The 17419-nt window shown below is 34.0% G+C and overlaps 1 protein-coding gene across 1 annotated transcript in view; it reads left to right on the plus strand.

The window, feature by feature from the left end:
* The window catches only part of LOC137394308 (uncharacterized), a 30079-nt gene that overhangs the window by 4398 nt on the left and 8262 nt on the right, over positions 1-17419 (plus strand). Inside the window, exons 3-6 of the mRNA XM_068081027.1 lie at positions 1483-1597; positions 2609-2749; positions 3587-3745; positions 9909-10180. Of these exons, the coding sequence (XP_067937128.1) occupies positions 1483-1597; positions 2609-2749; positions 3587-3745; positions 9909-10180 (687 nt within the window). The remainder of the gene's footprint in view (positions 1-1482; positions 1598-2608; positions 2750-3586; positions 3746-9908; positions 10181-17419) is intronic.

The raw sequence follows: 17419 nt of genomic DNA on the forward strand, positions 1-17419 counted from the left end.
GATAATCTATCAAATGCTACAAATTATTAATTTATAATGCTACAAATACAAACCATACTTATACTATACGCAAAAACAAAAATTAACGTTTTTAAAATAAAAATATTTGCATCGTTTGCTCTGATAGCTGCGTTCTAATTGTTGCTTTCTATGGAACGAACATCTTCTGGTTGTTCAGCACCTTCCACAATGTCCTCAGACCTCAACACTTTTTTGCACTGATGAACTTGTCAATATTAGCGTAGAACATTTTCGGCAGAGCAAAACGCTGCATTTCCTAAATGCGTAAATGTTTGGCTCGCCAAACATAACCTTTGGCCTAAAACTAGTCGATCATCTACCATCGTAAATGTAAACCGCTTGTTATATACATGTACAGTAATGTACTTTGAAGTATTAAAACCACGCACCATGTAGAACCATTAAGCAAGGAACTATGTACTATTAGCTTGAGAGGATTATTAATTATTTCTATGCCGTTGCTTTTAAAGTTTCAACGAAAAAAAATGAAAAGCTTTGAAGTTGGCCAACAAGCGAATTGATGGTCATTGATGTAAATGATTCATTATTAATATCATTTTGTGGACACTTTTTTACTGATCACTTGCTATTATTGGTTCATAAAGATCAAAGATTGTAAAAGTGGCGTTCAAATAGAGGGTGGCGTTCTATTTGTCAACCCTTCTCTCATTAGAGGTTTTAAAGTAAAATAAAAGGAATAAAATTATTTTCAGTATTAATTCAGTTTTGATGTAAACAAAATCGTGCATAAGTTTGCTGGTGAGTTATTCAAAAAACTTGGTTTTTAACAGGGCATAAAATAAATACATGACTGCATTATTAAGTATAAGAAGCAAGTTATCAGAAAGGTTCAGCAATATGCTTTCTTATTAAGACTCCAAATTAGTTTGACTCCGGGCTAGATAAGATTGTCTAAAATTAGTTTATAATAGCATTGTACATATAATATATTTGATAACATTGAAAATATTTTTAGAGAAGAACGAAGTCGAATGTGTCCTAATTCAGAACAAGATGAAACGACTAGATTGGAAAAGGTACCACAACTGTTTGAATAATTTGACAGACTACAAACAGAATTTCGTCAAGCGAATATTCTCGAGAACAGCTAGTTAATCTAGTGTGCTGCATGCTCTGAGAGCATGCTCTGAGATGATGCTATTAGCCAGTTATTTTGAATACATTTGTTGTACAATTACCTAATGCAAAATTAGCCAGTTCAGTGCATGCAAACTTGGTTAAAACTGGATTTGGTGGTCTAGAGCTGACCTGTAAATGATGAGTTGAGGTTCAATTCCCAAGGAACACTGTAATAATATAGCCATTGTGTACCTTAGTGTTTGTCATTATGGTAGCTCTCTGTGAGTATTTTCAGAGCACTTGCTATGCAAAAAGAGTATCAAAAATGTAACTTTTTGTAAATTGTAATTTTTAGTCTTACAGAGTTTACCCATTTGGCAGAGCTATATATCATGGATCAGGACTTGTCAGAAGGGCTCCCACCAGTACTGCATAATTTGAACACCCTGAATGTGCTTAGTCTTGGTAGATGCAAAATAAAAGCCATTCCAAAAAGGTCAGCAGTTGATATCATCATTATTATTATTACTACTATTGTTATTATTATGATTATTATCGTTATCATTATTAGTATTACCATAACTTCTTGATTTCTTCTGTTTGAAAACTTGTGTAAATTGTTCAAATCGCAAAATTTAGATATCCAATAGCGCTCCTGAGATTTCTATTTATTTTAGCAGAGCTAAAACTTTTACTCTGCCTAATTTGTTATATTCAGCATTCTCAAGTATTTGTCATTCTTGAAAAACTTACTAGTTGGTTGACTGCTTCTTCTCTACCAGGTTTATTAGAGTAGTTGATTCTAATCTGAATCATTGCAAAAACTTTGTAAGCTGAAGAAAAGCATAGTTTGTTCACTTTTGCATCAATACTGTTAATTTGTATATCGGTATTTATTTTTATCGTTGGTTTATGAGTATTGCTTTTCTGCCAGAATGATTTTCCATAGCAGATGGTTCTGGAGCAAATAATAGTGAGACCTAGAAAAAGCTCCTATGTGCATTTTCTAACAGTATATAATCATATGCCTTTATGCGCCACTTTATATCCACGTCTACCACAAGATAGTGTAATGTTATAGTCATTTCTCTGGTTTTTTGTTTTTGCTTAGAGTTCACCTTGCGCAGCAATAACTTTAATCGTAGTCTGTCTCACATTGTTTCCAGCTTTCTTGCCTCTAACATTCTAATCAGAAAAAATATTGAAGTCTCTTCTGTTGTTTTTAATGCATACCCTGACCCATGACATTACCTCTTATCGCTATGGTTAAAACCATGAGGTCTACTTCCAGAAGTTGATAGTAGCAGCTCAGTCTTTTCTTTTACTCGTTTGTCTCTTCCAGCAAACATTCTACAATTTGTTGAACTCTTACTTAAAATCTGTTTTTTTTTACAATTGAGTACTTTTAATTTTTCATTCTTACTGTGGATGTCTACCATTAAGTCATCTCTTCTGTCATACATTTTACAATTTGTTAAACTCTCCTTTTTTATGATTTTATTTGTAGCCTAGCCTCTCTAACAGGACTAACCGAGTTTCAGCTCTTCACAAATGACTTCTCTGAAGGACTCCCAGAAGCAGTCTGTGGTCTCACCAGCCTTACAACCCTTAAGATCTATGATAACAAACTCACAGACCTACCAGACAGGTAAAGTGCTTAAAAAATAAGAACGATTTTCGTAATTATTGGCTTTTGATTTTGATGAGCTGCCACAACTACAAAAACATCCATCTTATTCATTTAATTTAATGAATTGAATCTGAACTGTTGGACCAAAATTTGTAAACAGAATAAATCATTGGAAGAAGCTGATTGGATGATTTGATTAACTCGGATATTAGAGTTAATTATAGTTAGTTAGATATTATCATAGATATAGTAAACCCTAGATTGGCGAATAGCTATCATTACAATGGAGCAAAAGTGAGGCCTATAATTGGCTGTTGTTTTCACGACGTTACGTCGTAGTGATGTGCATCGCAGTATCAAAACCTTCAATTGAGCAATAAGTTTAGTAGTGGAAGCACGCTTGGTATGCTAGTTTTTAAGTCATAAACATAACAATAAGACCAAATTCTTAGTGAAATGTCATCAGAAGAGACCACAACACACCAGGTATATCCTGAATTGCCCATAACAAGACAGAACTTCAACTCAAAACAAGAAGTTCTCAACAATATCATAAGCTATCTATGCCAATTAAAGACACCAAGCTGAAAGCTGCTAGTGTAAAATAATAGGAAAATCATCATCATTTCGTCATTGGTTTTGAGTCAGCAGCCAAACCTGTACATGGCATTGCTCAATATCTTTTCAGCAACTACCCTTACATCAACTACTTCCTAACCTTTAAGATCAACCAGGATCACATTGAGATTCTGTTTTCCACGATACGATCTAAGGGTGGCTATAACAATAACCCGGATGTGCAGTGCTTTAGATCTGCAATTCAGCACTGTTCATAAAAGCAGATTTCACACCAAGTCTCAATGTTAACTGTATTGATCTGGATGTGAGCAAGGCTGAAAAAACTGGCCAACTCCTGCTACATTCTCTGGCTAGAAAGAAAAAGAAAGAAGAGCCAAAAGCTGAGGAAGGTGAAGATGAGGAGTTCGGCGATGAGGATTGTTTTCTAACTCAAATGTGATGAGTGTATCAAGTTCTTGACCAATGTAGAAGTAGTGGGAGGTAGAAATAGTGATGACATAACCCTAATCTCAGTTAAAAACAGAGGAGGATTGGTGACCAGATTGATAGGCCGAATATGTATTTCTGCAGAAAGGTGCCTACGTTCACACATGGAGAGCTATGGTATCACACAGAAAGCTTTTAAACAAGTAACATCACAGACAATAACATATATGTTTTATTACATAACCTCAATCAAGGTTTTACATGTACAGTGCATGCCAACAGTCTACTCAAAACTATAGTAAATCGCTATACTAAAATCAGAAAACACTATGCCGCTTCAAAGCAAGAATCTAGTTCAACCAACCTTAGACAAAAACTATCTCGTCTAGTTATTTTCAGTCATGTCTAATACTGAATAATAATAATAATGTCCAGAGTAACTGCTTCTAAATCTCATTTGGTTCATTAGTTTGTTATTAGTTTAATTTCTATTTGGTCACTCTTTGTATTATCAATGATATAGAAGCTTCTAAATTATTGGTATTATTCATTACCATGTGTGTAAAATTCTTGCCTTTCTCATCCAAAGTCATTACAGTCATACTTCGACTTGCGAGCTTAATTCGTTCAGAGACTGAGCTCGTATGTCAATTTACTCGCATGTTTGTGCAATTTATTTATATATAGAACAATTAAATATATATTGATTAATTCCATACTCTAAAAATGCAAATAAAACACTCAAAACAATATATTGTAACAAAAAGAACATGTTGGTTATTGTCCTAACTTACCACATCTTTTCAAAAAGCAACAAATAAAAAATAATGCAAGGAAATGTAATTAATTAAAATGTAAAATTAAATACATACAATAGCAGCTAACGCTAGCATTTGCCAGAGAGGGAGAGATAAGTTATCCTTCATTACAACAGTTGACTTTGATAAATTTGGATTTTAAAACTTCTAAAAAACTTCTTAAAAGACAAACTTAAAAGCAAACTTTAATCTTCAACTTAACGTAATTAAAAATTTTTCGGCGTTCATAGTTTTAGGTTTCTCGCTAGTTAGCTAATTTTTCTTTTGTTTTGCTCTCACGACCAGCCGGCCGTTTTAAGAGAAACCTATCTAAGGACGCTTGCCTTTGTCGCCCTTTCAACATGTTGCGATCAGAACGAACACAGGTGTCGTCACCAAGGGTTAATGTACGACCGCTAGCCAACTTGTCCGAATGTCTATTTTTTATAGTCTTGATAGATAGCACCGGCCTTTTTACGTAGCATCGTTTCAGTTACGCAGTCACCGGCCAATTGTGTCTTTTATCTAAAGCCTGAGCAGTCTCTCCATCAGCGGTCGTGAAGATCGCTGCGCCGTTTAGAAACTACGGTTAATCCTTTTGCGAGCTAAATGTCCTGCATATAATCCTTGTGTTTGATAATTGTGGATGTATTTCTGTCATATTGCTGAGCTAGCTCAATCACGCATACATATTTTGCATTTTTTTCAATAGTTTTCCGTTTAATATCAATTGTTATCATTCGGTTTTTCTTTGCATTATCTATCCTTTTACTGGCAAACTTTCGGTCTACGCACGGTACTTATAATTGACATAATTCAGCACTGAAAATCGCGCACAAAAAACATATTACAAAAGTTTAATCTGAGCAGATGAAAAATACAGAGTGATGCTGTTCTCATAAAACACCTCCCACATACTTGGCAACTGACTCATGTGCTCGTATCTCAAACATGGCTCGTATGTTAGTGCTAAAACTTGCTTAAAAGCTGGCTCGTACCTCAAGTTTCTCGTACGTTAGGGCACTCGTAAGTTGAAGTATTTTTGTGTATAAGTTTTACATATTTTCAATAAAATATGCAGTCTCAGATGCACAAACTATGGAAAAATTGAGCGGTTTTTAGTGCTAAGTCAATAGGAGTTAATAGATCAGCTGATTCGCTTTGCACATCACCATGACGTTGCGTTATGCTAATTATAGGCCTCACTTGTTTTGATTATTCGCATATCTAGGGTTTACTATATCTATGGATATTATAGTTAAAAATAAACTTACACAAATTTTTTTGTATATTCATCAGAAATTATTGGTATTTTTTTATCATTTGCAATTTTTTTTGATAATTGATGTGATCTGGTTATCAGGATGTTTTTAGATTAAAACTTTGTCGCGATCAAGGCGCTTAGAAGAAATTATGTGCAAAATGACATAACTAGTTGTTATTGTTGTAATTGTTTATATCGGCTATTGTGTTAAGTCGAAGTGATACACGCCTCTCTTCTGTCGGTCTCTTTGCAATGTTTGACGTCGTAATTGCACTTTTGATTAATCTGGGCATTTTAATCGCGATCAAGTTTTATCGATTTTAATCTTGACTTTAATCTTAAGTTCATGATTTGATCAGGAAAAATTTTATTGGTTGAAAATTCATTGGTTAGGATTTTTTTGGTTAGGGTTTCATTGAATAAGATAAAATTTCCAGCATTATGACCTTCCTTTGGGCAAATTCAATCAGCTGTAATTATTTAAATAAAACAAATTGACCAAACAGCACTGAACTAAGAAGGAATAGAAATATAGAATTTTTGCTAAATCATGACTGACAAATTAATCTTTACTATAATATGAGCAGTGTTCATTTTTCTGTCATATAATATCTGTCCGTGTCTGTCTAAGGTCACACTACGAGTGTAAGGGAAAACCATTCCCTTGCGCGGAAATGGCAGACGTGGTGTCAGATTCAAAGGCAAGCACGTTATCACTACACCAATCGGTCGCCTTACCACTTCATGGGATCATTAAGCACATAGTGATTACTAATGACGATCTCTCATGGTGTACCAAATTGCCAGCATACTAGCACTAGTGACAGCTGTTAAAAAAACAGCATCAATTTCTTCAATGCCTTTGATCCCTCTTCATAACGTTTGAATTGATTCTGAACTTTTTTTTAGCAATTTTTTTATATCATTAAAATTAACTCGCTCATGTTTTATGTCTTCTCTCAAACTTTTTCCGACCAAGTGTTATTAAAGCTTGTATGGTAATCTATATATATATATAAATCTCTAATCTCAAACACATAGCACTTTGCGTTACGCAACGTCACTAAAGCTTGCTCTCACAGCTTGTATTAGTAAAATTAGCTTACTCGTTTAATCAAATTAGTCATTGGCAATGTGCCTTGCTAATGGCAAGTAGCAGGCAACTACATTACCGGCCACTGTTTACAGGCCTGTATTTCCTGGTTGCAAGTTGGGCAGCAAATGTTAGGCGACTAGCTATGAACGGTTGGGGTTTGGGGGGCGGTGTAAGCCCCCTAAAGCTCTGGACCTTTTAAGCGTCAACAGCCCTCAAAGTATGCATAAATGCAATCGACTGTAAGCATCAAAATCTACATAAATATATTGTTTATGGCTCATGGGAGGCGAAACCTATTTTTTATTCAACAGATGATAATAAAATTACGATATAAAACCTATGACACTACAGATTTCTGTAAGGGGCATTGACAGAACAAGAGCTATTACTTTTTTATTGCAATAGCTCTTGTTTGACAGAACAAGTGCTTTTACTTTTTATTGCAATAGCTCTTGTTCTGTCAATGTGTACATGGCAGAATTCATTCACAACTGATTTTGTATCTATTTCAACATCTTTATACATGTGTAATATTAGAAGATTATTTGGTTGAGCCTGTCCCATAGTGCTCCTCATCGCTGTTCTGATTCAGTTATGCTAAGGATAATGCAATTTGGGGTATTCTTCACACCTTCCACTATCTATATATATATATTTGTCAAAGTATGCGTGTTCTTCCAGTGATAACTATTAAAGTCTTGGAATAAAGAAATCTTCGCTTTCTGATGGATTGGAACTCGAAACAATTACCATAAACACATCAACATGTTCCTTAGCCGGACACTCTACCACTGAGCTAGAACGGCATAGTGACCAAAGAAGTTTTCATATACTCCATAAACCATGCTAACTATTTTAGCCTTGCATCCACGAGTTACAATGTACGATGCCTCTGTTCAGAAATATTTTGGAACTTAAGCACATGCAACGCAATGCTTCTTTATTTTTTTCTTTAGGGCTAATTTATTCGACCCCACGATATCGACAATAATTTATTTTGAACTTAAAATTAAGCGATTTGTGTACTGATTATATACAGTAGATCCTCCGCTCTTGGACGCTTCAGTTCTCAACCAACTCGGTTTTCAACCCAAGATTTTGAGATTTGTTCATCTCGGATCTCGAAATTCGGAGCAAACCGGAGTATGCGCCCTGAAATTGGAACAGCTCCAGAAACAGCATGGAAACATTCGTTAACAAATGGAGAAGCAATTTACGCTTCATAAATTCTTTACAAAAAGAGAGGAACCATCTGGGGTGACGTCTCCTTTAATAAAGAGTTTTGCTAGGAAGACAACCGCTCCAGTCGAGTTACCCTAAATTGTTTTGGAAGAGGATTCTCCTTCAAAGATGGGAAGCAAACGTGCCAATTCTGTTTATAGCTTCTTTTTCCTACAATTTTTGATGCAAATGATCTGTTGCATTTTTTGCTGTTTCATTATCAATTTCTGCAATTTTCATCACTGTACATGTATTTTAAGCTTCAATGTTTATGATGTTTTAAGAGCAAAAAATACGACTTGTTTACTTTTGTTTTCTTTTTCCATCATCATAAATAGAAAACCTTTTATTAAAATTAAACACTGTCTATATCTACCCGTTTTTATTTATAGTATGCAATATACGGTGCAGTTTATGGTGTAAAATGTTGAAAAAATACTCTACCGAAGTTGTTTTTTTGCATTGGGACAAATTAAAATTTACATAAATTTATTCTAATAGGAAAATTTGTTTCGTATTTGGAGCAACCTTCTAGAACGGATTATGTTTGAGAACCGAGGTTTCACTGTACGTTATTAAAAGTTATACGTCGCTGAAAGTAAAGAAATTATAAATTTACAGTGGTCTGAAAACCTTTACAGTTGTTTTATTTATTTTCAATTTAGTTGTCCTGCACAAAGCTTTTAGTTACAATTGTTTGACAAAGTTTGAAAAGCTTTACAGTTGTTTTTATTTTCTCTTTTAATTTATTTCAACTATACCAAAACACTTTTCTCATGATATGTAGTTTGAAAGTTAGAACTGCCAATGTTGTTTTATATTAAATACAAATCGATTTTCTGTTCAAAGAACTTTTCATCACATGGGCAACGCCGGATAGCACAGCTAGGATGCAATAAAGTTCAGTTTCCAATTTTTAACAAAGTCTCACAGATCACTCATTTGGTGAGATCACCACGGAGACAATATAGAACGCTAGTTGCTAGTAAACTAGTTGTTGGAATTTCCTAATGAATGAGCTTAGACTGCAATTTTTAGTATTTAGCCGCCGAGAATCATTGAAAAGTTGGGGCGGCTCAGCAGGCCAGCCGCTCCAGGGAATACGGGCCTGACTGTCTATAAGCTCTTCTAATGCTCGTGCAATGCAGGGAATTTGACTAGTATAATACAACTATGAGTTTACCACTATGCATGGTAATTAATCAATGACTTTGAAAATCAATTTGGGTGATAAAGCTTAAAAAGAAGTAATAACAGGCATTGAAAAATGTACTGAAAGCAACGACTCAACCAGTACAAATAGACAGTCTACCAGATGCAATTACAGGACAGACGTAGACAGTTAATCAATTGAGAGTCATATTACAGCAGGTGTAAACAGATGAACTATTAAAAGTCATGTTATAGCAGGTGTAAACAGGTGATCTATTAACAGCCATATTATAGCAGATGTAAACAGGTGATCTATTGAAAGCCATGTTATAGCAGGTGTAAACAGGTGATCTATTGAAAGCCATGTTATAGCAGGTGTAAACAGGTGATCTATTAACAGCCATATTATAGCAGATGTAAACAGGGGATCTATGGAAAGCCATGTTATAGCAGATGTAAACAGGTGATCTATTGAAAGCCATGTTATAGCAGGTGTAAACAAGCGAACTATTGGAAGAGCATGATGAGCCTGGAAAAGTACTGTACTGATACACTAATATGGTTTTGATTTAATGCTTAAAAGACAGGAACATCTGTAGCAACAGAAAACCTGTATTAGCTATTGTTTGTGTTTAATTGCAGTTTGAGCAGACTCACTCAGCTAAAGGATTTGGACATCTCCGTTAATAATATCGAGAATGTTCCAAAATGCGTGTTCAAGTTAGCGAATCTGCAAAAGCTTACAATTGATTCGGAAAAGTTGAAGATTGATAAGGAGATCCTGAGTCTACCACACCTCACTAAAATTGAATTAAAGGGCTATCAACCCAGAGTTGTTAGAGGTCACAAAGACATTAGAAAAATTTGTGAAAATCCGGGAAGAAGCAGTGCACAAAGCTCAGAACACAATTCAGGTAAACAAATTGCATCAGAATTAGAAGCCTGTCATTTACCATTACAGGCTATAAACAGATATCAAAATTTGTGAATGCTTTAGATTTATAGATTTATCTGTCCTTAAAAATATAAACTTCATTATAAAATTAAAATGAGTTTATATATACTTTATATTATATACATATTACAATATATACATACAAATACTTTATATTATATACATATTACAATATATACATACATACACAGACTGTATATATATATATATATATATAAATATATATATATGAGTATAAATATACATATTTAGATATATATATAGCACAGCTAGTATATATATATACTAGCTGTGTATACAAGTTATATGTATATACTTTACATGTATAATATATATACAAGTGAAGTATGTATATGCGAGTTAAGTACAACTATTTTAAAAAGCTAACACTATTTGCTTCAATCTCCTGTAGAGCGTTTTTATTTTAGTATTACATTACTATATTATATATATATATTATATATATATATAATATATATATATGTAAGTGCTTTACATATTATAACTTATTAACTAAATACATGTAGTGTGTCAACCTTAGTAACTATAGTTACCTGCAGCAACTTTATTATATTTAGTGAATTTATTGGTTATAATCTGCATTAAAATGTAACGTTACAATGTGCTATATGCAGTACTACGTACCGTAGAAGGTTTCTACCTTCAAAATAGACTTACATATAACAAAAACTTTGAACTCATTTCAAATAAGTTTGGCTTGTTAAACACACGCTTAGAGCTAAGTTTTACTATATATTTTTACTATTTCACTGAATTTCAACATTTTATTACTAAAACTTTATCATTTATCAGTTTCTGTCTTTGCTTTTACTGTTACTTGTAGCAAAATTGTTAAAAAACTTTCTACCCAAGTTTGCAAGAAAACCCGAACGATGCCGTTTTCGTAATGAAGTGGATTTTTGTTGGCGAATTATTGGAAGTTGGCTGACCACTAGACCTTTTGTATGAAGACATTGCAATTCCAACTTTTCTACTGGCTTTAAAAGGAAGATATTACCGTTTTAGACACAATAATGGCTGAACTAAGAGAAATCGGTCATTGGGTCTCTTTCAAGCATTGTGAAAGTATAATAATAGATAATAGAAGTATATAATAAGATTTGTTTGGTGAGGTGAAAAAATCATCATGTTCGACTTCATAAGGCGAAAAAATCGTATATCAGGGTAATCGTATTTGGAAAGTGCACTGTATATAATAATACATCTCAAAGTCTGTCGTGTGGTCTTTCCAGCTATGATTATTAAAATCTAGGGATGAAAGGTCTGCATCATACTGGATTTGATCTCAGAACCTCTTGTTCACCAAGTGATAAACTAACAAATTGAGCTACACAAGATGCAATGGACTCATTAGGGAATATGAGTCCTTATGTAGGTTAAAATAAACATAGCACTCTGCATTGCGCAGCATCACGAAAGTTTGCTTTCTTGGCTCTTATTAGTAAGTTTCGCAATACGAATAGTAGCATACTGAAATAAGTCATTGGCATCGTTCAAGGCAAATGGCAAGTGACAGGAAACTACATTACCTGCCACTGTTTACAGGCAGTTTTTTAAATACCGGTGAAACGCCAGGCATTCGGTTAGTAAAGTTATAGGAATGAAAACACTGCTTCGCATTGAGTTTCAACTCTGAGCCGCCAGTTCTGCAGACAGGCAAGCTAACCACTACGCTGATCTGTCCTTGTTATACTATGGGATAATTGTGCACATACATACACAGTGCTTGCAAAGACACTAATGGCTACTACTAGCAAGCTTGAAGGTGTATAATTGATCATGATCATAATTAAATGCGCAAGCTGGCTTCAGACAGCTTCGGATATGACTCTTATTATAGTAAATATTCAAACTAGCTTAAGTTACTAGCTTGAGTTACTCAAATTCATTGAGTCAAAATACTTAGCCGATGGCAACTACATTACCCGCTGTGGTTTATAACCTGTTGTAGATCTTGAACAAGGGTGTAGCATAAAAAGTAAGAAATGTTTCTCAACAATCTGTTTAAGCTGTCTTGAACTTTCAAACATTTAAATTCTGCATTTACTAAACACACAAAGAAATAAATAAACACCTTCATTTAAAAGTTAGAATGGTAAACGTTGTATATGTTGATTAAAAATAAATTTTCTATGCAAAAAAATTTTCTTATCACTTTGGAATTCTTCTAGTACTATTTAAAATGTGCAAGTTGTTCAAGTTTTGGTTCCAAGCAACGGCCATATCATTGAGCTGTCGCTGTTCAAAGCATTTATCAGAATGTCTGAGGTTACAGAATAGAATGAAGCTATAAAACAAAAGTTTATATTGTAGGGACAACAAGGCCTAAACAAGTGACCTCTGATGAACGTAAGTTTAAGAATCTCAAATATATTGCTAATAAGTAGTCTTTTCTAAACCACTTACTTTGAATTAAGTGGCTACTAGAAGAAATGTTCTAACCTTTCAGATTTTTGTTAGCACTCAATGTTAAGTCTGTTAAATAAATAATGATAATGCTTGAACCCATTCAGAAATGAACTTTGACCTATTTTAACTTGAAGCTATAAGTATAAGCTAATAAGCTAATTCAATTTCAAAATCATAACATGCTGTCGATAGTTACAGGCACTGTTGATATTAGAACAGAAGACCCAAGTGACGGTTCTCCTAATTCGGACGATCATTGCCCATGGACATAGATCAGCCAAGGTGAAAACCTTATTGTGCTTTGCAAAAAGTTTAGCCGAAGAAAAAAGCTTTGGATTTTTGGTCATTTGAAATTGAACGCTAATCAAGCTTCATCTGCATAAATTTGAAGCTGAATATTAAATACACAGAAGTCTCTAGTTGGGTGGAGACTAAATACAGAGCAGTCCCTAGTTGGGTGGAGACTAAATACACAGCATTCTCTTTTCGGGCGGAGACTAAATACAGAGCAGTCCCTAGCTCGGTGGAGACTGAATACACAGCAGTCTCTAGTTGGGTGGAGACTAAACACACAGCAGTCCCTAGTTGGGTGGAAACTAAATACACAGCATTCTCTAGTTGGGTGGAGACTAAATACACAGCAGTCCCTAGTTGGGTGGAGACTAAATACACAGCAGTCCCTAGTTGGGTGGAGACTAAATACACAGCAGTCCCTAGTTGGGTGGAGACTAAATGACTATGACATAAAATGCGTATTCTGCTTAAAATTACTATAGAAAACTTCAAACAAAGTGTGTATATTCTGTTACTTGTCAACAGTTGAACAATGACAAACTTACCTGACCAAAATTGTGACCAAAGTTCATATTGGACTGTGCACTTTTGCAGTGACTATGTTATGCAGTTAAAAATAACTAAAGGTTATATTTTTAAGCAGTAATCATATAATAGTGTAGATGCAAAGCAAACAATTTATTAATCCAGTATGACTAAGTGTGTATAAATTGTTGTATGTTATGATATTTTCTTTATTTTCTGTGTTTTCATAATTCATTCTGAAATGTTTTAGGAACAAGTTGTAAAACAGGAGTACATAACTCTTTGTAGCCTGAGAATTGTCGGGAGCTATCAACCTTTTAAAGAAACTCAAGCTCCCTTCATGAGTAAATCCGCTGATACCATCAATAACCAATGTGTACAACAATCATATAATTGCCTAAGATAGTTTTCGTTGTTTTTTTATTTTTAACTGTTTTTTGTGTTTTCTGGTTATAATTTAAAACATATGCAGCTTTTTTAACTTCTCTTGATATTACGCACTCACAATAAGTATCCTGTTTGCTATGATCAGGCAAAAAAAGGTATTTTGCGAGCAATTCAAAATAAAGAAATATTTTGAATTCACCAATGGTGTTTGTTTGCATTCTTTTTTATCAATCAGTGTGATTTATTTGTTTGCTGCTAAGGCTCTCTCTGCCTGACCAATAAGAGACTTCTGCTTGCACCGTTGATTTCATTATATTATATAATCATAGCTTTAATATATATTTTTAACTTAGTATTTGACTATTTATTTATTCTTACTAATAATGTAGCCAACACAATTGTGTAACTTTTAGTGGTTTTCTATTTCTCTTACAGATTAATATGCATATTTGCTATGATGAATGCACGTGGCTGTAGTACACAATAAATTACTTTGCTGAGATAATGTTTTATCTTGCAACACTAGTTAATAATGACTCACAGTTGCCTAGTTGTTCACTGCTCACGCTGATGCTGGTTGCTGTTCACTCTGTTCAGGGTAGCATATGCACACCAAGTAACTAAGAAACAAGGAAGTTTTCAAAAAGTTTGTTTTGCTTTGCAACAAACATACATGTAAAACATTGCCTCAGCTTTGCGTCTTGTAATAAGAATGCATTTATTATCTTTTATTCTGTTGCACTAGATATTCTGCAGAAACGAAATGTTGAAACTAAAATTAAAAATAGTAAAAAAGTAACACCAGGTTAACCTTCTGACCAGGTTGTTGTGGTAATCTAAAATAATGGATGGTATGATTCAGAAAATTTTGGAACCATACTAACTTGTAAAAAGCTCAACATGGCCTAAAGATTTATTTGAGAATGTAACATTTGAATTGGTGAGGTGTGTCCTCCAGTACATATTCATACAGAGTACACAACTTCAATTTGTTAAACAGTTCAAATGGTTATAGAAAGTGAGGTACATGTAAAACTACGCTCACCTAATGTCCGTCATCACAGGTCATGGTGCTGAGAGAGAGTTATGATGACATCAAACAAACTAGTTAAGTAAACATGTCATTACGTATAACATAGGGGAAGACATAACATACACCATCATGGGATTATTTAATATTTAGATTGCTGAAGAATCATTCTTTATGGGTGACATGACACGGCACTGAAAAAACAACAACCCAGTTGATGTCCTAAAATGATGGTGGGTGTTAATATCTTTATGCACGACAGTATTTTATAGTAGTCTTACCTTGTAGCTATCCATCTGGCATGCATTATAGAAATAATTGAAACTGGTTACCTCATAGCAAAGTGCTGCCAAGCTCGGTCAACAATAATTGCGTCAGATTTCTAAGTTTGTGAACAAAAACTGAAGTGGCGTGCTATTTTTTCTTTGAAAACTTTCACAAGGAGAAGTGATATTGTTTTTAAGAGACAAAAAACTAATTGTTAACTAAATAGTTGCTGACCTGAAGATTAAAAGATATTTGGATAAGCAAATGGTTCTATATTTTTTTGATTCTATTGTTTGTCTCATAACAGGCAGATTTGACAAGAGATGACATGTATTCGGACAGGTTGACATGAGATGACATGCATTCAGATGAGTTAATATAAAACGGTATGTATTCAGATAGGTTGACATGAAATGACATGTATGCAGGTAGGCTGACATGAGATGACATGATTGCAAGTAGGTTGATATGAGACGACATGCATGCAGTTAGGTTGACATGAGACCACATCTATTCAGGTAGTTTGACATGAGAGACTATATATGCATGTAGGTCGACATGAGATGACAAGTATTCAGGTATGTTGACATGAGATAACATTTATGCAGGTAGGTTGACACGCGATGACATGCATGCAGGTAGGTTGACATGAGATGACAAGTTTTCAGGTATGTTCACATGTTTATATACTTTGCTAACCATATAACACGATTTCCTTTAAATTTCTTTCTAAAATCAGCTATGCATAGCCTGTGTTCGTATAAATCCCTATAAGACACCGTAATTAAATCTCTAAAATTTATAAAAACGTTCTGGTTTTTGATGTTCAGTTGGTAACTATAACATATCTCATCGTTATCTATAAATTAACTTATTGTTAACCTTAACTTAACTTATTATTACCTATAACTTAACTTATTGTTAACTATAACTTAATTTATTTCTAACTATAAACTATTAACCAGTAAATATAAATATAACTAGTATTCTTTGGTATCGAAAACTAATTAAAAAATTTAGGTTGTTTTAAAATTTATCTTTTAATGTTATGCTACCTTATTTAATAATTTATTACCAGTGTCAAGATGCCTTTAATGTTTAGGAGCTAAATGTGTTTTTAGAAATCCGCTGTTTAAAATACTCAAATCGTACCTCTAATCTGTCTGACGATCCTTTACAGTCTTACTTTTCCAGAAAATCCACTAGACCTTATACCAGACACCAACACCTTGCCTACCCATATATAATAAGAGCTGTGTCTGCTTGTTCAAAGCCACAATTGACAATAGATATTCAGCTTCCCAACCAGTTACACTACCAACTCACCACCTGACCGCTATGCTGCCTTGTAGATTGATTGTGCAGTTACTTATTACGCATCTGTAGTAAGTATGCACAGCATGCAGGACTCTCACAGCACGCGGGACTCCCAGAATGCAAGATACACATATCGGTAATCTTCCTTTACTATTCTTTATTTTATTTTTGGTCTCATTGTATATTTTGCTTTGAACGTTATTGACCTGTGTAATTAAGCCCACATCTATCTAACTTGTATATTTGACATACATTCTTTAATATTTGGCTGTGTCAGAATTGTCTTCTCTTTGTATAATCAAGGTGAGGTATTTAAAAAGTACATTTAAATCCATTTATGATTGTAATGAGGACAACAACCTTTTGGAAGTATGCTAACTTTTGATAACTGAAACAAGAGTAATCAGTTGAACTTCAGTTATACTGAAAGATCACACCTTCAGCTGCGTATTAAGGATCCCACTCTATCAGTTGTTTTATATGTAATTGGTTATCATCGACACACTGATGTTTCTTGTTACATGTCAAAACAAACATAAAAAATGCAAAGGCAGAACTTGAGAACTGTTGAATGAGTTAAACAGAGAGTTTAAAGCTGGTAATCTAATAGTATTGCGGAAGAGTTGGGATAGTGAATTGTAGGTTGTAGTAACAGAAAGTTCATAACCTGAAACATACAATTATAGTGGAAGTTGTGTGTTGGTGTTGAAACCCCCACTAATAGTACTACCCATATATTTTGACTAAACAAAGAAGTATTAATCTATTGATTTATGTAATGGTACAGCAATATTGGAGCGAATTGCAAGGCGTGTATTAATATATGGTAATCAATAGAACTCTTATGTAATAGTTCTACATAGCAGCTATTCATCTGACATGCTTCAAGGAAATAATTGAACCTCGTTATGGAATAACAAAGTGCTGCCAAGATCAGTTACTACATAA

The sequence above is a fragment of the Watersipora subatra genome, chromosome 4 (genome assembly GCF_963576615.1).
Source record: "Watersipora subatra chromosome 4, tzWatSuba1.1, whole genome shotgun sequence".
Classification (NCBI taxonomy): domain Eukaryota; kingdom Metazoa; phylum Bryozoa; class Gymnolaemata; order Cheilostomatida; family Watersiporidae; genus Watersipora; species Watersipora subatra.